The sequence below is a fragment of the Cynocephalus volans genome, chromosome X (assembly GCF_027409185.1).
Source record: "Cynocephalus volans isolate mCynVol1 chromosome X, mCynVol1.pri, whole genome shotgun sequence".
In the NCBI taxonomy this organism is placed as follows: domain Eukaryota; kingdom Metazoa; phylum Chordata; class Mammalia; order Dermoptera; family Cynocephalidae; genus Cynocephalus; species Cynocephalus volans.
In genome coordinates, this window is record NC_084478.1 from 74,410,489 (window position 1) to 74,427,521 (window position 17,033).

General features: G+C 38.8%; 2 protein-coding genes across 2 annotated transcripts in view; both read right to left on the reverse strand.

Annotated features, from left to right (window-relative positions):
• Positions 1-5,886, reverse strand: part of MTMR8 (myotubularin related protein 8) — a 54,503-nt gene extending 48,617 nt beyond the window's left edge. Inside the window, 4 exon segments of the mRNA XM_063083245.1 lie at positions 1,831-1,965; positions 3,113-3,192; positions 3,195-3,240; positions 5,767-5,886. Coding sequence (XP_062939315.1) covers positions 1,831-1,965; positions 3,113-3,192; positions 3,195-3,240; positions 5,767-5,871 — 366 coding nt within the window. The 5' untranslated portion in view covers positions 5,872-5,886.
• Positions 1-17,033, reverse strand: part of ASB12 (ankyrin repeat and SOCS box containing 12) — a 152,171-nt gene that overhangs the window by 133,087 nt on the left and 2,051 nt on the right. The gene's annotated exons all lie outside the window — the stretch shown is intronic.

Sequence of the window (17,033 nt, forward strand, 5' to 3'; positions counted from 1 at the left end):
TTTGAAGGAAGCATATTGCTGGGTTCATCTTTTTAATACAATCAGTCAGTCTGTGTCTTTTGAGTAGGAAATTTAATCCTCTTACATTAAGAGTTTTTACTGAAAGGTGCTCATTTACTCCTGGATATATATATTTTTTTTTTTGGATGTTTTAAGTGTCTGTTTCTTTCTTTCTGATATACTGTGTTGGTTTCTTGGGATGGTAGATAAACTTCTTTTCTTTTTATTGTTACCATTTTTTTCTTGCTGGTGAGGTTTGTTCTTTCTTGAGTATTCATGGTACTGATGGTTGTTTTTCAGGTACCAAACACAGTACTCCCTTGAGAATTTCTTGTAAGGCTGGTAACTCCCACAATTTTTGTTTGTCTGAGAAATGTACTATTTGTCCTTCATTTCAGAGTTACTTGAGAGTTATTATATTCCTTTGGTGGTGTCATATTTTCTTGTTTTTTCGTATTTCTAGTATCTCTCCATTGGTGTTTAGTCATCTGGAAAAGAAGTTGCTCTGGAGTCGGGTAGCAGAGAGGAAGGTCCTCCTGCAGGTGTGTTTTCTAATGATGACTGAATGTGGTGTTTTAGTATTAGATCCAGGTAGATGCTGTAGTGTAGTCTCTGTGAAGGTATTTTAGCCAAATTCAGTGTTGGAGTTGTGTGAGAGTGCCTCTGTGACCTATTCTCTAGGACACTTATTTCTTTGCTGAGGTTGGTAACACTATATTAGATCATCAGGAGATAGGCAAGCTCTCAAATTTCAGGGGATAGTGCCTTGGAGTCTTGTCACTCTTAGGTTATAGTGGGTGCTCTTGGGCCAGACTGTTGGCACCATGGCTAACTCACCCTGACACTATTAGGTGCACTAGGGTATACTAGTACTCCTCGATTTGAAAGGTTGACTCTGAATGGGTTTTCTCTTTTTTCTTTCCTGTTTTCCTGGGCTCCGCTAATGTCACTCCTTCTGCCTATGCCAATGAGTGGTCACAAAGAAACCTATGAAGTAGTGGTGGCTGCTGTTTTGGCAGCAAGCTGTCCTTACTGCAGCAGTTGCTGTGGGGGAAGCTATTGTGGTCCACTCACTCTGCCATGGTGTCAGCAATAGTCACAAGGAGTGTCGCTGACACTTGGCTGCATGTCACTCCCTCTCCCTTGGGGCCTCTGCAGCAGTGGAGCAGGCTTTTTGTGGGCAGGGTCTCACCTAACTGCGTTCCCACAGAGGGTGCTGGGTTGGGGCCTCTGCCTTGGGGCCTCTGTGGCGGCAGGCCCTGAGACCAAGATTTAAACTGCACTTCATTGAATTGGGAAAAATTTAATCAGATAATAGTGCTGGGTGCTAGAAAATTATTGTCACATAAGCCAAAGACGTTTTGTTAATCATACAGGAGTCAGATTTGTGAACCCTCTTCCTTTCTGTTTTAATACATAATTTAATACATAATTTACAGACAGATATGTTGGTAGTAGTAAGTTTCCAGCGTCCACATTGAAGCTCTTTCTCTGATAGTAAATTTGGACTACAGAAGTTGAATATTGAAAATTTTGGTTGAAGAACAGATTCAGTAAAAAAGATGAGGTGATGTCAGTGTCCCTCATCTCAGGATATCACACTGAGGCAGCAAAGCTAGGTTGTTCAAAGTACCTTCTCACAGCCTTGCTTGGCAGTGAAAGCCTTATAAAAAGAGCTCCAAATGGCTTGCTCAAATGATTTTACAGTGCCTGACACAATAAATGCACATACACAAACCTAACTTCCACAATAACACTGCAAGTCTCAACATGTGGGGAAGGGGATTGCAAGAGATAGGAATATCAGAGAAGTCACTGACAGGTTGATACCTTTGGTCTTGTGTCTATGACATACATAAACTGGCTCCCTGGGTTCGTTTGGCTAATGGCCTCTAGCAAGAGCTTGTCATCTACACAGCGAGTGTAAAATCCAGAGAGAGGCTGGCTACAGCGGCAAATGGCAGCCTATAAGGAAAAAGTGTGTCAGTGGAGCAATCACATCCACAGGTGGTCAAAAATCCTCCCTGACCGCAGGTTCAGTGAGTAGAGGAAGAGGATAAGCCAACTCACGATAGTGATAGCATCCAACGCAAACAGAGATGTGGCTCTAAATCCCAGTCATTTCACTGACACTGAGCTCAGCCTCCCACCTCCCCTGGGCATGTGGCTCTGATTCCCATAACAGTCTTGCAAATCAGACTACAAAAAAATGACATCATAAGTGTTTTCTTAATAAAATTCTATTTCTGACACATAATGGGTTAGCTATTTTTCTGAAACTGTCCCACTTTTATAATCCCAGTAATACTGCCCATATTGAACCAGAGGCTTGCAGTGGCAGCATAATTCAAGATAGAACAAAGAGCTAGAGTGAGTTTAAGGGAACAGGGTTCACTAGTTTCAGGAGTTAATGCCAAGTTAGAGGGCTAGTTTGTTTCAAGCCATTTTAACATAAAAAACATAGCTATTTAACACGCATGTCTGGTAATGATTAGTTAATGAACCTCATTCACTTTGGTGTCATTTCTAAGGAATCTGTTCATTTTGATAGTTTGATACAAAGACACCCAGTTGCATTACTATATTCTTTAACACTTAAATAGTTGCCCACTTGAGAACTTGACTATTTGTCTAACCTCAGATTTTAGAATGAGCACAAGAGGTAAGGACTATTATCACTTCCAACATAAGGGGATTCAAACACAGAGGAGTCAACTGCTTTCTTCTTATTACCTTAAATTATATGAAAAGCAGTAAGAAAGAATCAAAGATATCTCTATTTTAGTGGGAGGCTACAGACCCCAAATATCCTCTCAAACAAATAACTCCCTTTTATTCCACAACTTCCCAGAATCCACAGAAAAGGAAAGAAACAAATGAACAAACTAAAATGCCACTCAGCATTTGCATAGCATTTTACAATTTACAAAGTACACATATATTTTTCCCTCATGTGACCCTCTCAAAAACCCTCAGAAGGGTTTGAACTGAAGTTCAAAGAAGTTAAATAACTTGCTAGAGGTCACACAGCTAGTAAATGGCAGGGTGGGACATAAACCCAGGTCTTCTAGAGCCAAGTTTAGTTCTCATTAGAGAAGTCTGTGTAACTCACATTGTTCTCTTTGTAGAGATAGGAGAGCACAGGGACACGTTCTTTACTTCTGAACTTTGAACTTCCAACCACCGTTCCCAGGTAACAGATTTAGGAAACACTATTTCAGGAGGGTAGGTACTGCATATCTAAAAGAAAATAAACTCAATATTTTTTTTAAATCTTTCACATGCTAGCAGCAGGATGGAATTAGAAATCACTCATGCATTAGCTGGCTGGTATATATCATCCACAAACATCCATTCCTCAGAAATAGAAACAAAAATATCCTTGGTATAAAAGCTTTTCCCAGTATGCTATTATTTTTCAGAAAGGAGGGTATTGAGACATACAAAAACAAAATGTACCTTGAGAATAACTAAAATCATAGGCAGAAACACAAATATAAGCCTACCCTGAAATTCCTACATTTGCCTATAGGAGAAAACAATGTATATTGTAAACAAGTAAATTAAAATGAATAGATTCAAATGAAAGGCAGACAGGTAGAAAGGGAGGAGGTTAACATGATTTACTCTTTCATAAAATGCCTATTGGGTTACTGGTATGCATATCTAGAGGACCTTTAAAACACCAGTCTGGGGGTGGAGTTGCTGACATTTTAGGTGTGACTTACTCTGCAAAAAGACTGACATTTGCCCAAATTTATCAGCTTTTAGTGATTAATAAAATGTATCTTTCCAGAGACAGTGACAAAATATTGTAATAGTACAGAACTGACATTGCAAAAATAACTCTAACCATTCCCCTAAGTAAAAAATACCCCCCAATATTTGACAACAGATCAAACAAATAAAAAATGAACGGGCAGTAAAAAGGTAGAGCAGATCAAGAATGCTCTACATAACTCATTAAAGTCAATGTTCCCCAAATGCAGACCACTTGAAAAAGAAAAAGTTCTCTACCCTTACTGAGACCTAGACTTTGGAGAAGCAGGTCCTAAAAAGAATAAATGGTGTTCCCTTTTCACCTCAGAAGACCACACATATCCAAAGGACCAATGCAGATATTTCAGACCTCATTTGGGGGACTTAGACATACATGTGAACTGTGCAGAATTCAACCCATCTCTACTCATTCCTGTCAAGCATGACCCTAACAAGCCACCTTACAGATGGCCCTGCAAAGTGATCAATCTTCACTCATCAAGGGCCCAGCTCATCAATCTTCATACCTAGTGAATATTCAAAGCTGTGTTACCAGAAAAACCATTGCAATTAAGGTCTTATGATAGTAAAAAGCTGGAAATAAGATCTAACAATTCAGGGATAACATTTAAACACCAATAATTGTGCAAAAAAGTTATGATAGCAGGTCTAACTACTATCCTTAGAAAGGCCTACTTGCAAAGCTGGTACATGGAAACTTGGATTTCAGGAGGGTGTCCGTCATTCCCTAATTGGTTTGAGTGGTTCACTGTGCTTAAACTGTTTATACAAACAATGTGGTTTATGCTGAACACCTGCTTTCCTTCTGGGCATCTAGAATTTTGGTATACACTAGGCAAAGGGTACCTATGTGAACAGCCCCCACTAAAAATCCTGAGAACTGAGTCTCTAACGGGCTTCCCTAATATACAACATTTCACACGTGTTGTCACAATTTGTTGCTAGATAAGCATGTCCTGTGTGACTCCACTGGGAGAGGACTCTGGAAGCTTGTACCTGGTTTCTTCAGGCTTTGCCCCAAGTGCCTTCTCCCTTTGCTGATTATGCTTGGTATTCTTTCACTCTAATAAATGACAGCCATATGTATGACTATATGCCAAGTCCTGTGAGTCCTCTTAGTGAATTACAGAAACTGAGGAATGGTCTTGGGGATTCGCAGCACACTGCCAGACCTCTACATTGGGCCCAGAGCTCTTTCTTGAGATCCAGACCCAAATGGTTGATATCAAATACTTGATATGTTTTTAATCACCCTGCACTCAAGTCTAAAACTGAAGACACTGTCTGTCCCTCTTCTGTGGTCTTTATCTTGGCTAACATAACTAATACCCACTTGGTTACAGAGCCAGAAACCAGGAAACCTGGGATGCATAATAGACTCCTCTCCCTTTCCCCAGCCACATTTAATCTGTGCCCAGGTTCTTTCAGTTCTACTACCTAAATGTCTTTTGAAACCATCTCCTCCTCTCCATCTGCAGTTATTGCCTTAGTTCCAGTTCTCATCACTTCACACATCATTCTCCTGCATCCTTAGCTTCAGCAAACTAATTCTCCACATTAATAACAAAGTTATGTTTCTAAAATACAAATATACTTATGTTCCTTTCCAGCTTAAAATATTCTAATGGCTCTCAACTGTCGTCAGGATAATATTCATATTTTTTAATTTCTCCATGAAGCCCTTCATGATCTGGCTTCACTTCCTGACCTCCTTCCTTCTCCCCCTGTAAAAATCAGGATAGAGTTCCTTCACAAGGCTGTTCCCCAAAGCATCAGGCTGTTTCTGGCTTCCTAGGCTAATTTTCATATCCCTCATCTATGCTCCCATAGCACCCTATGCTTTAGACCATGAGATCTCTGACTCATATATTTATATTTATATGTATATATACATTTATATATATTTATACACCTTTTTTCAAAACATTTTTTGCTGATATTGTCATTTTAATTAAACAAAAATGATAACAACAATGACAAAACTACCTCATAGCTTCTGTTGGCATCAGTTATGGTCCAGTACCTGTTGGGTATTCCCATACGCTCAAAGTCTGATATTGGGTCAATGAGTTTCCATCCATTTTCCCTCATCTCTTTTGAGGATTTGGGGTTATAAGAAAAAGCATAAATATCTTCAGGTAGTGCTGGAGAAGAAGTACAAATAGGCATAGAAACAAAATAATAATGAGTGAAACTTAATCACCAAACAATGCAAATAAAGGCTAGATTTCCTTCTCTCAAAGGGAATGTTTGCCAAATGCCCCAGAAAATGACTGTTTTGTGTACAAGTCTGCTTTTATGTAAGGAATAAGAACAAGAACATTGCTTTCAGTCTTTCTCTCAAAAATGTTTTATGTTTTTGTGACACCAATACAAAGTGAGAACTTTCTGCCAGGCTTCCTATAAAAAAGAACGCTGGATAATAGACTGAACTGAGGATTCAGGGTTTCACATGTTAGGAAAATAGTCCTTACCAAAAGTTTTTTTTTTTTTTTTTTTTTTGTCGTTTTTTTTTTTCGTGACCGGCACTCAGCCAGTGAGTGCACTGGTCATTCCTATATAGGATCCGAACCTGCGACGGGAGCGTCGCCGCGCTCCCAGCGCAGCACTCTACCGAGTGCGCCACGGGCTCGGCCCCCGTACCAAAAGTTTTTAACTGGGCCTCCATGTCCTAATTGCATTGCTTGTTATAACATGCTGCACAACATTAACCATGTTCTTGCATTCTACTTGTCAGGCCAACACCAGATTCAAGCTGATAAATCGCCATCTTATCCTTTCTCCCTGCCAGTCCTGCTTCCTCCCTTCACAAGATACAACATGCAATCAACAACTTATTTGGCCAATTTCTGTGCAACAACTTTTCCAGGGATGGATGGAGCCTACCAGAGCCTTATAAAGTGCTGGGCCAACCAGAAAGTAACTCTTGTCAATAAAATATCAGCAAACATTGAAGAATTACTCTGGGGAAAAGGGGGAAGCTGACAGATTAGCTGCTTAGAGACGTGGGCTGGGAAATAAGAGGGTGAGGCTGAAGGAAGAAAGAATAACTGCATTACTGAGGACTCTGATAAACTGCCCTAGTCTTTTAGTCGGAATTGAAGGTAGGAGTGGGAACAGGGGGCTAAATATAAAGCCTAAATGACAATAAGAAATGATTTTTGTTCCAAAGCAGTCTTCCCAAATTGATACTTAAAAGGATGAAGGGTGAGAGAAGGAAATATCTATTAAACATCTCATATATACTAAGTACATAGTAAAATGCATGAATGTATTTAAGCCTAAAGCAACTGCCTTGGGGAGCTGCTTTGGGAGCTTTTCTTTTCCCTACTTTTACAGGTGAAAAAGCTGAGTTCAGAGGTTATATAACTTGCCCAAATACCGTGAAGCTGTTAAGTGGCAGAGCCCAAATCCAAACCCTGTTCTGTTTAACTCCACAGCCCATGATCTTTTCATTACACCATTCTAGAAAAAAAAAAAAATTAAAATGGTTTTAGATAAAAATAGTATCATAACTACCTGGCTGAGAGAGCTTGAGAAGCGAAATATAAACCTCATGGCAAACAAGGTCTGAGTCTAAAACAAAGTGGGCCACCTGGAAGTTCTTGCAGCGGAAGATAAGGGGACAGCCCAGGCTCGTGCTGGGCAACTTCTCCACAGTGGCAATGTGATAGAGTGCAATCTGCTAAAAAAAAAAAAAAAAAAAAAAAAAAAAAGAACCAGAATAAACATACAGATGTACACCAGCTCTATCACTATCAATGTGCCTGACTCTCAGTAACGGTAACAGTATGGCCAGAGATATGATTACATCTACAACCTACAAACCATCGTTTGTAAGACTTGACTGGGGTTCTTTCAAACAGAAATAAAACATAATAGTGGTAAAGCAATGAGAAAAAATTGCAGTGTTAGAAAACTTCTCTCTCCTTAGAGATATGAGACTAACAGGTTTGTGGTACAATTTTGGTGGATCAGCTTAGAATAGATGACTTCTAGCATACTATGGTGGAGTTTACAATCACAGAAGAAAACAGAATTTCCCTTTGTTCTATCAAATTACTAATAAAATTATGATTAATAATTTGTATTGTGCTTTATTATTCTACTAATAAGAATGTGTTAGTATTATAACTCCTAGCTATTTAATCTCTGCAAGAGCCCTTGAGGTATATTCATCCTACTTCAGGAATGAAGAGAGCAAAGCTCTGAGAAGTGAATTCCTCATCAGAGGGCACACATCCAGGAAGTAACACAAACAGGATTTGAACCATGGCAGTCTAACTCTACGTCCAGGATTCTAAAAACTCCAGTTCTGGAATTATAATTTAACTAGAAACATTAGGAGGAAAATACTCTCCTACATTTTAGACTCTAGTGACAGTAAACCAAAGATGTAGGATGATTATTCCTACCCAAGCTAATGCTAGCAAGTAAATAAGTAAACAAGTAAATAAACGAAGGGAAAGGAAACTAGTAAAAGAAAATGTGTCCAAATAACACAATTCTCTCTTTATAGATTCAAAAAGCCATAGAATCATGTCTATTGTCTTTGATGCTCTCCTCCCATCCGTTGTCTCTGATGTTTCCTGCAACTACAGAGTCTGGATGTACTCTTTCCACTCTCTGGACTCCCTGTCTTGTGCCTGAAATGGTCTTCCAATCAACATTTCCTTTTCTTCTCCTCCACACATCCCATGCTCCAGTCCCTAATTTATTTGGAAAAGTCATCCCTTCCATGAAATCTTTCAGTCATAACAACCATCTAAGAATGGGGCAGGTTTGGAAATTATTCGCATATTCCCAGGAGGAATTTTCTATCTTAATTTCTATCTTAACTGTTCTGTCAAACTCAATTCCTACTGTGATAGTTTTAAAGTGGTCACAAAAACTCTTCATTATGTAATAAGAATTAATACATCAAATTCTGGGAAAATCAAAGCCTTGCCAGTCAACATAGGAGATGTGTGTTTGGGTAGTAAAACACTGATCCATCAAGATCAGGGGCCAGGCAAGTAATTGTGGTGAAATTGAGAAGTGGGGGTAGGTGGTAAAGACTAAGGCTGGGAAGAACTTCATTAATAACAGTAATTGGGTAAGTAAGCCTCCTCTGCCATACAGAAATAAGTAATGTAAGTTCTCCCTTCCAGATCCAGTCTGCTGAGTTTGAAATAATACCAATCAGGAACAAATCTGGTGACATGTGTGCTATCTATAAATGCAGGTACACAGGAGATAGGCTCGTGGCACAGTACTCAAGAACTGGTCCCTAAACTATTCGAACTGGGAGAGTCCTTGCTAACTACATAATCTAACCACTTCATTTTACAGATGAGAAAACAAGCCCAGATGGAGAACCACTTGCACAAGGCCACACAGCCTCTTAGTGTCAGAGCTAAGTCCAGCTACAACCAGCTCGCCTAATTCCTCTTTTGGCATTCCTTTCATCACAATAAAGGGAGCAAGATATAATCTTAAATGGGGAAAGGTCATGGGATCTTAAAAAGGAAGAATTAAAATACTTCTTTTATATATGTGATGGTTAACTTCAGGCGTCAACTTGAGTAGATTAAGGAATACCTAGACACCTGATAAAGCATTATCTTTGGGTGTTGTCAGTGAGGGGGTTTCCAGAGGAGATTAGCACGTGAACCTGAGTGAACAAGGTAGGAAAGATCCAACCTCAATATGGGCGGGGCAATATCTGCTAGGGGCCCGGAGAGAACAAAAACGGAGGAAAAGGCGAATCTCTCTCTCTCTGTTCTCTGGAGCTGGGATACACTCTTCTCTCCCAGATGTGGACATCAGAATTCCAGGCTTTCCAACCCTTGGGTTCCAGTACTAACACCAACGGCACCTCTGGGCTTCCAGAAAACAGAAGCATTCCAAAATGCCAACCAAAACCAGAAAAGACATTCCAAGAAAGAAAAAATACAGATCAATATTTCTCATGAACATAAATGCAAAAATACTCAACAAAATAATGGTGTATTAGTTTGCTAGGACCACCAAAACAAAGTACCAATATCTGGGTGGCTTAAACAATAGAAATTTATTATCTCACAGTTCTGGAGGCTAGAAGTCTAAAATCAATGTATTGGCAGGGCTGGTTCCTTCTGGGGACTGTGAAGGAAGGACTGCCCCAATCCTCTCTCCTTGGGATTATAGATAAGATATCTTCTCCCTACGTCTTTTCACATCACACCTAAATAAAACTTGCAGCAGAGAAAAACTAAAGACATGGAAAAATCCATGGAATCTGGAATTGTTTTTAAAAAAATTGTAGGGCAATGGCTTTCATGCTTAGCTAAACATTAGAATCAACTGGGGAACTTAAAAAAAACCTATGCCTTGGTCTCTAGAGATTCCGCTGTAAATTATCTCAAGTATTAGAAAAGGTTCCTCAGGTAATTCTAGTATGCAGCCAAAGTTGATAACCAGAGACTTAGGGAATTACAAATTCATCCTCTTATTTTCCAGGGCTAAGTTCTAAGATTCACCCCTAAATACAAATACAACAACTACAATAACAAAATAGAGAAGTTACTATGCACCAAGCATTACATATTACATTTCATTTTAATCCTTACTACAACCCAGTGCAATTATGCTTGAGAGAAAAAAAGATCTCTTTTGATGAAATGCCCTAGGAATCTGTCCTTCAAAGTCATTGTTAAAACTGTTTTCCAGTCACAAGAAATATAAGTCTTATTTTCCCGTATAGGCTAGGAAAGAATTTACTTCCAGCACACAGCCATCCTTGCTAGAGGTATATATACTGTCAAACAAAACTATAGAACCTATTGTTGGACTGAGCACTAGGCCTCAATGGATGAGACCAAACCAAAATGGAGTCACTCATGCTAAATGCCACATAGTCAAACTGCAACTTTAAGGAGGCAGACAGATCTCCAAACAGACCAGTTCTTCCTGAAAACAGGAGATTCCAGTCCATCTGAATTGGAGTAAGAAGGAAGTCTCTCTGTTTTAACCATTACGAAAAAAGTAACCTGAAATATCCAATCCTTTTTTTTTTTTTCCTATTGTCCTATTTCCTTGTTCCCACCTTACAAAACCCACTGTTCTGCTATTGCCCAGTGGGAGCTCTCATTTTATGTTGTATAATGGAGGCTGCCCTGATTCATGAATCATAAATAAAAGCCAACTAGGTCTATAATTATATTTTTTGTAATTTTGTCTTTTGACAACACTGAAGGTGTCTAAAGGGTGGCTAAAGGAAAAAGAGGGAGCCACAAGTGGCCAATTACAGAAGGGAGGGAGCGAGGAGGGACAAAGCCAGAGAAGGAGTAAAAAAGAGTTAAGCAAAAAGCCAGAGGTCCAGTGTAAGATAAAGGAAAAAGAACTCTCAGAACCCAGGAGGCACTTTAAGGCTAGAAACCCAGATGGGGAAAAAAGGGTGAAGAAAAATCCACAGTAACCTTCAGGAACAGACTAGGTAGAAGGAATGGGAAGTAGGGTAGAAAATACTTATAGAAAAAGCTGCAAAGTACTATGGGTGCATACCATTTTTTTTCCTAACATTGAAGACGCAGGGAGGCATTGTGCTAATCAGAATGCAGAAGGATATGTAAACTTGATGGAGTGGTTTGGTAAAAGCATGTGATCACTTCAGCCAATTGAAAATTAAAAGGAAAATAGGCCTGTCCTTGCTAGAAGAACTGTACTGTGTTCAGGTTAATAGAAGAAATCAATGTCAACTGACCAGGGGCTCACTCTCTCACACTCAGGAAAAGAAGTCACACTTCAAGAAAAAAATGGGCAAGGGGTAAAGAGTGGGAATTGAAACAATAAAGCATCCTTAGTTTTTTCCTGCCTGTCACAGAGATTTCTGTGTGGCCCTGAATGGCAGGAGATGCTCAAAAAGGGGAAAAATTAGCCACTTAGAAGGAGTTCCTGCTATGGCCTAGGGCACTATCTACCAAAAGGCTACGTGATCCAAGTACTAAGAGTGCTATGTGCCACTTGGAGGGTAGTCTTTGAGGAAGCCTCAGAGGAGGGAGAAAGTGTTGATATCCAGGCTTGACTTCCTATAGGGCCCCACATGGCAGGATACTTAAGACTATTAGCAAGTAGGACCTTCCAGGAGACCTGCAATTACACAGACCCTCTCTGCTTTGTACCCATGGGCACTAGAACTGTCTCGTTCTGAGACAGTGTGGTAAGAGTGTTCCTCTACCTTAAGTGCTTTCAGCCCAAAGAAACCTGTGCTCCATTCTGTGTGTATGTGTGTGTGTGCAGATACAAGAAAAAAGGAAAGAAAGAAAAAGAGAGATTGTGAGAAAGACAGAAGGAAGAGACAAGAAGGGAGAGAAAAGAGAAGAGAGGAGAGAGAGGGTAGAGAGGAAGAGGGAGAAAGAAGGAGAAAGAGGCGGAAAGTAAAGAGGAGAGAGGTGCAAAAGAAGGAGAAAAGAAGATGACCACCACTAGGTACTGTATAGACTTTAATTCCCAAGCAGGCCTCCTAACTGGTTTGTTAGTTTTGTACTCCTGGGTTGTAGATAGAGCACTCTTACATTTACAAGATCTTTGCTCTTAGAGAAGCTGTGGACTATACATAAACCATGTTTTTTTCATTTCCCTTCCAGAAAGGGAGAAAGAGAAGAAATCGGGTGCACTTCAGAGGTCTCAGAATCCATTTACTATTCCGAGTTGCCATAATTATTTGTAATAACTCAGATACACTGAGAAAATAAATAAAGACAAGACATGGTTTCAGAGTACCAACAGTGTAATGATATTCATCAGCCGCACACATGTCCCAAACAAGGCCTGCCTTATGTGGCATCACCTCCAAAAGGACAAACAACTGCTGCACCCAGCCACATATTAAGAAAGGCTTTATCCTGCTTTCATGGAAAGCATCTCTAATTTAGGTTTCTTCTTTAAAGTAATAAGAGGGAAAATATGTAACAAGAGAGAGGGGAGAAAGGGAAAGATGGAAGGCAAATTGTCTTTTGTATCAAGATGTTCAAGGTCATTTGATGCAAGTATTAAAAATGCAACACAGACTAGCCATGAATGGATGCCACCCCAAACCCTCCTTTTCAGTCCCCTTCCAATTAAAGGAAATTTGAGACTTGGAAAGGAATTCTGCATCTCTCAGTCCGCATATCAATCATTATTAAGTGCTGAAAACACCTAAGAGTTAGAATGAACCTTCCAGATTACCACTAGCATTTCTCAAAGCATGTTCTATAAACTCTAATTCCACATGACATTAATAGGTGTACGCACACACAAAGTTCTGTGGTCAGGATAGGGAAACACTGGGTGAAACAAATATAAGGTTTCTTTGTTGTAGGGCTTCTTAGAGCCTTTAATAAGGTGACCATTCACTATGAATCTCTACAGTGCTTGTGTTGTCAACATTATTTTACCTTAGAATTCTTTTTATTGTCTTAAGCAAATTATCTTGTGGGACAAGTGTTCATCAAGAACATAGTTTAGGAAATCCTGGTATAATCCAATCTGGTTTGGGGGTTTTATTTTTTTATTGAAGCAGTATAGTACAGGGGTTAAGAGCACACACTTTTGAGTTACAGACTACCTGGCTTCATATTTGTTTATCTTTAAAATGAGAATAACAGTATTGCTGCAAGCATTAAATCGTACATAAATATGCAATATTTATGTAAAGCACTTAAAACAGCACCTGGCACATAGTAATTACACTACAAAGGTTAGATATTATTATCATTTTACCCAAGAGGGAAGTGAAGCCCTGTGAGGTAAAAGGACAGTCTAAGGTCACACAGCATGTCAATATCAGAGCTGTGGCCAGAACTCAGGTCTCCTGACTCCCTGTCCAGTATTGGTTTCTCAAATAATTAAAATGTCTTTAGAGCTTATCAAAAAATCTAAAGCACTTAAGTATTGTACCACAAAACCACAAAATATCTAAAAAGACACAACCTTAAAACAAATCCCAGTGGTTTCTAGGAGTAACTGCTTAGTTGGGTTTCCAAAGTACAAAGTGAGGTCAAAAGACGAGGTTTTGATGGTGAGGAAAATGATTCCAATGCAAAATAGTGGCCAAAATGCCAGACCACTGCTACCAGGGCTTCCTAGGTAGGCTCTCTCCTTGCAACATAGTACCAAGAGCCTGTTGGCAGACTCAGGCAAATCTCCCTCTGAGACAGGCTGATCCTTGAGATCCCACAGGACTAATGTAAACAAAAACCCCTACCATTGTTTGGCACTGATAGAAAGAGAAGGGAATGCACAGTTATCAAACACTTAAAATGTGCCAGGCCCTCATCATATACCTTATCTTAATTTTCATCAGTCTCAAAAGGTAGACATTATCCCCATTTTACAAATGAGAAAACTGAAACAGAGCATTTAAGTGATTTGCCCAAGAACTCGGAGCTTATTAATAAATATATCTTGGATTCAAATGCAGCTCTGTCTGTCCATGCTTTTTCTACTACATCATACTACTTCCTAAACTGAAAGGATCAGTGTAAATCCAAGTGGATTTGGACTTTTGAGAAATGAAAGGGGAGCACAATTCTCACCTCTAGAAATCCCAATTCCTTGATAATGAAAAACACTTCTTTACCCAGTTTTATCTTTATTTATTTTGACCCTGCCTCTTTCCTAAATGAATTTGAGGTAGTTTGTAATAAAGGACAGATCTACAATTAGGTTATTAGAATAGAAAATCAAAGCCATGAAAAGGAAAAGAAAGCAATTATTCTAAGTACAAGAGCTAATGTAGTTAATATGACTGAACATTAAATTTGGTCTTAGTTTCCTGGAAGTGAAGCTAAAAATTATCTGCTTTTAGGAAGGCTTCATATAAATTATAATCTCCTTGAGAGCAGGTAGGGTGGATTGAAAAGCACTTTGTAAAGTACTACAAAGTGTTATTATTTTTTATTATTATTATTCAGAATAGCATACTATACCCACCCAGCACTCCAATTATTTTGGCTGTTGTTTCTGTGATAACTCCACACAGTTTATCATAGTCTGATGCAATCATGCATACTAAATAACTAAAAAACAATGCTGCCTCTGCTACCTGCTAGATGTTTGACCTTGGGCAAGAAACTTCAGCTCTCTGGACCTCAGCTTTTACATTTGTGAAATGAGAGGCTTAGACTATCACTAGTGATATTTATTTATTAACAGCTTTATTGAAGTATAATTTACATACCATAAAATTCACTCATTTTTAAATATACAATGCAATGATTTTTAGTAAATTTAGAGTTGTACAATCCATCACTGCAATATAATTTTAAAACATTTCCATAATGCAAAAAAAAAAAAAAAAAAAAAAAACCTCATTCCCATTCCTCATTTAGATAATTTTTTAAAAGGTCCTTCCTAACTTTTATCTTTCTAGATTTACAAAGCTATAGCAGCTCTTTGCTACTTACAGAACCAAGTTCAAATTCCTCAGTGTACCACTCAAGGTCCTTTATAATCTACAAAACCTAATCTCCAACTTAATTCCTTGCTAAATACCTCTTACCCCCTTGCCTTAATTAGTTACCTGCCTCTGAGCTTATGTCCTTGCAGTTCCCTTAACAGGGTCCCTTTTACCTCCCCAGTCTCTGAAGAGTCAAATCCTATCTATACTCACTCAGCTTAAATGCCACCCCCTTCATAAAGCTTTCCTCATTTCACACTCCTCACACGAACCTGAAACTGGACCTAATTGGCCTTTAAACTCCAATAGTATTTCATTTGTTCTCCTCATGAAAGTTCTCACTTTCATTCTTGGATCTTATGCTTGGCATCTCATCACCTTACTTGATTAAGAGATCCTAGAGGGCAGATGCTGTATCTAAGCCAGCCATGTATCCTTAATAAATACTAATGTGGGGTTCTGTAAACAATAACAATTAATAATGATGATGATAGTAATTGGTAGCTAAATTAAGCATCTACCACATACCAGGCACTGTTCTAAGCACTTTTACAAATATTAATTCATTTAATCCTTATAACAACCCTGTGAGATAGGTAGTAGTTTTGCCATAATTTTACAAAGAAACTGAGGCAAGAGAGATTATATACTTGCCAAGATCACAAACTAATTAAGTAGCAGAGTGGAGATTTGAATTCAGACACTCTGGCTCCAAAGAATGTACTCCTAACCACAGTAAATTTCCAAGCCAGTTGAAGCTCAATAAATGTTAACTGAATAAATCCTAATTTTAAAAGTTCCATTCCAGGAAGGTAATTAAGAATTCTAGGTGTTAACTGACAATAGTGATGAGGGTACGGAAAAGCACAAAGAACAAATTCTGATTCAAACAGGAAAATCACTGAACTTTAAGGTAGGCCCGAGGTACTACAAAAATGGTAGCTGAATCCCAAGTTGTAACTTAAAAAGGCAGTTCCTTTCTCATGTGTAGGTGGTAAGAGTGGAAATTAGTAGTATCTAACTGAACATATGCATACTCTATGACCCAGAAATTCTACTTCTATGTATATCCCAACAAATATGCATATTTATATCCACCAAAAGAATGCTCTATTGGTAATAGCCATAACTGTAAATTCCCCATTAACAGAAGAATGGATAAAACATGTGGCATGTTAACAAAACGTATAGCAATAAGAATGATCTATAACTACAAAGAATAATACGAATGCATCTTTCAGACAACGTTGAGCAAAAGAAGTCAAACACAAAAGAGTGCATACTGTATGCATCCATTTATATTAAGTACTAAAAAAGGGCAAAACTAATGTATCCTGTTAGAAGTCAGGCTACAGTTCACCCTTAGGAGGGGTGTTGACTGGAAGGGAGCATAAGGAGGACTCCTGGTAATGTTCTGTTTCTTGATGTCAGTGCTGGTTATATGGGTAAGTCTAGTTGGTAAACATTCATTGAGCTATAAACTTATAATTTATGTACTTTTTCTATACGTATATTGCACTTTGATACATTTTTTTAAAGTCTTCCTGAGAAGAGAAAAAGACTCGAGCAAGAGCCAAAAATAAAAGTCACTTTGGTAATTGACATGCATAACTAATGACTAACAAACTCACAGTTATCTTTGTCCTGAGATGGACAAGACAGATGTCTTTCCCTTTTGTGGAAGCAGTGAGTTGACAAGATGGAGGCCATTTTAATCCCTAGCCATTAGTGCAACCCTAATCCTTCCCAGAAACTTAGAAAAAAACAGACATGGCAGCATACCACCTGTGGGCACTCACAACCCTGCCAGGCACCAAAAGAAATGCCAATTTTGTTTAAAAAACTAAGTCTA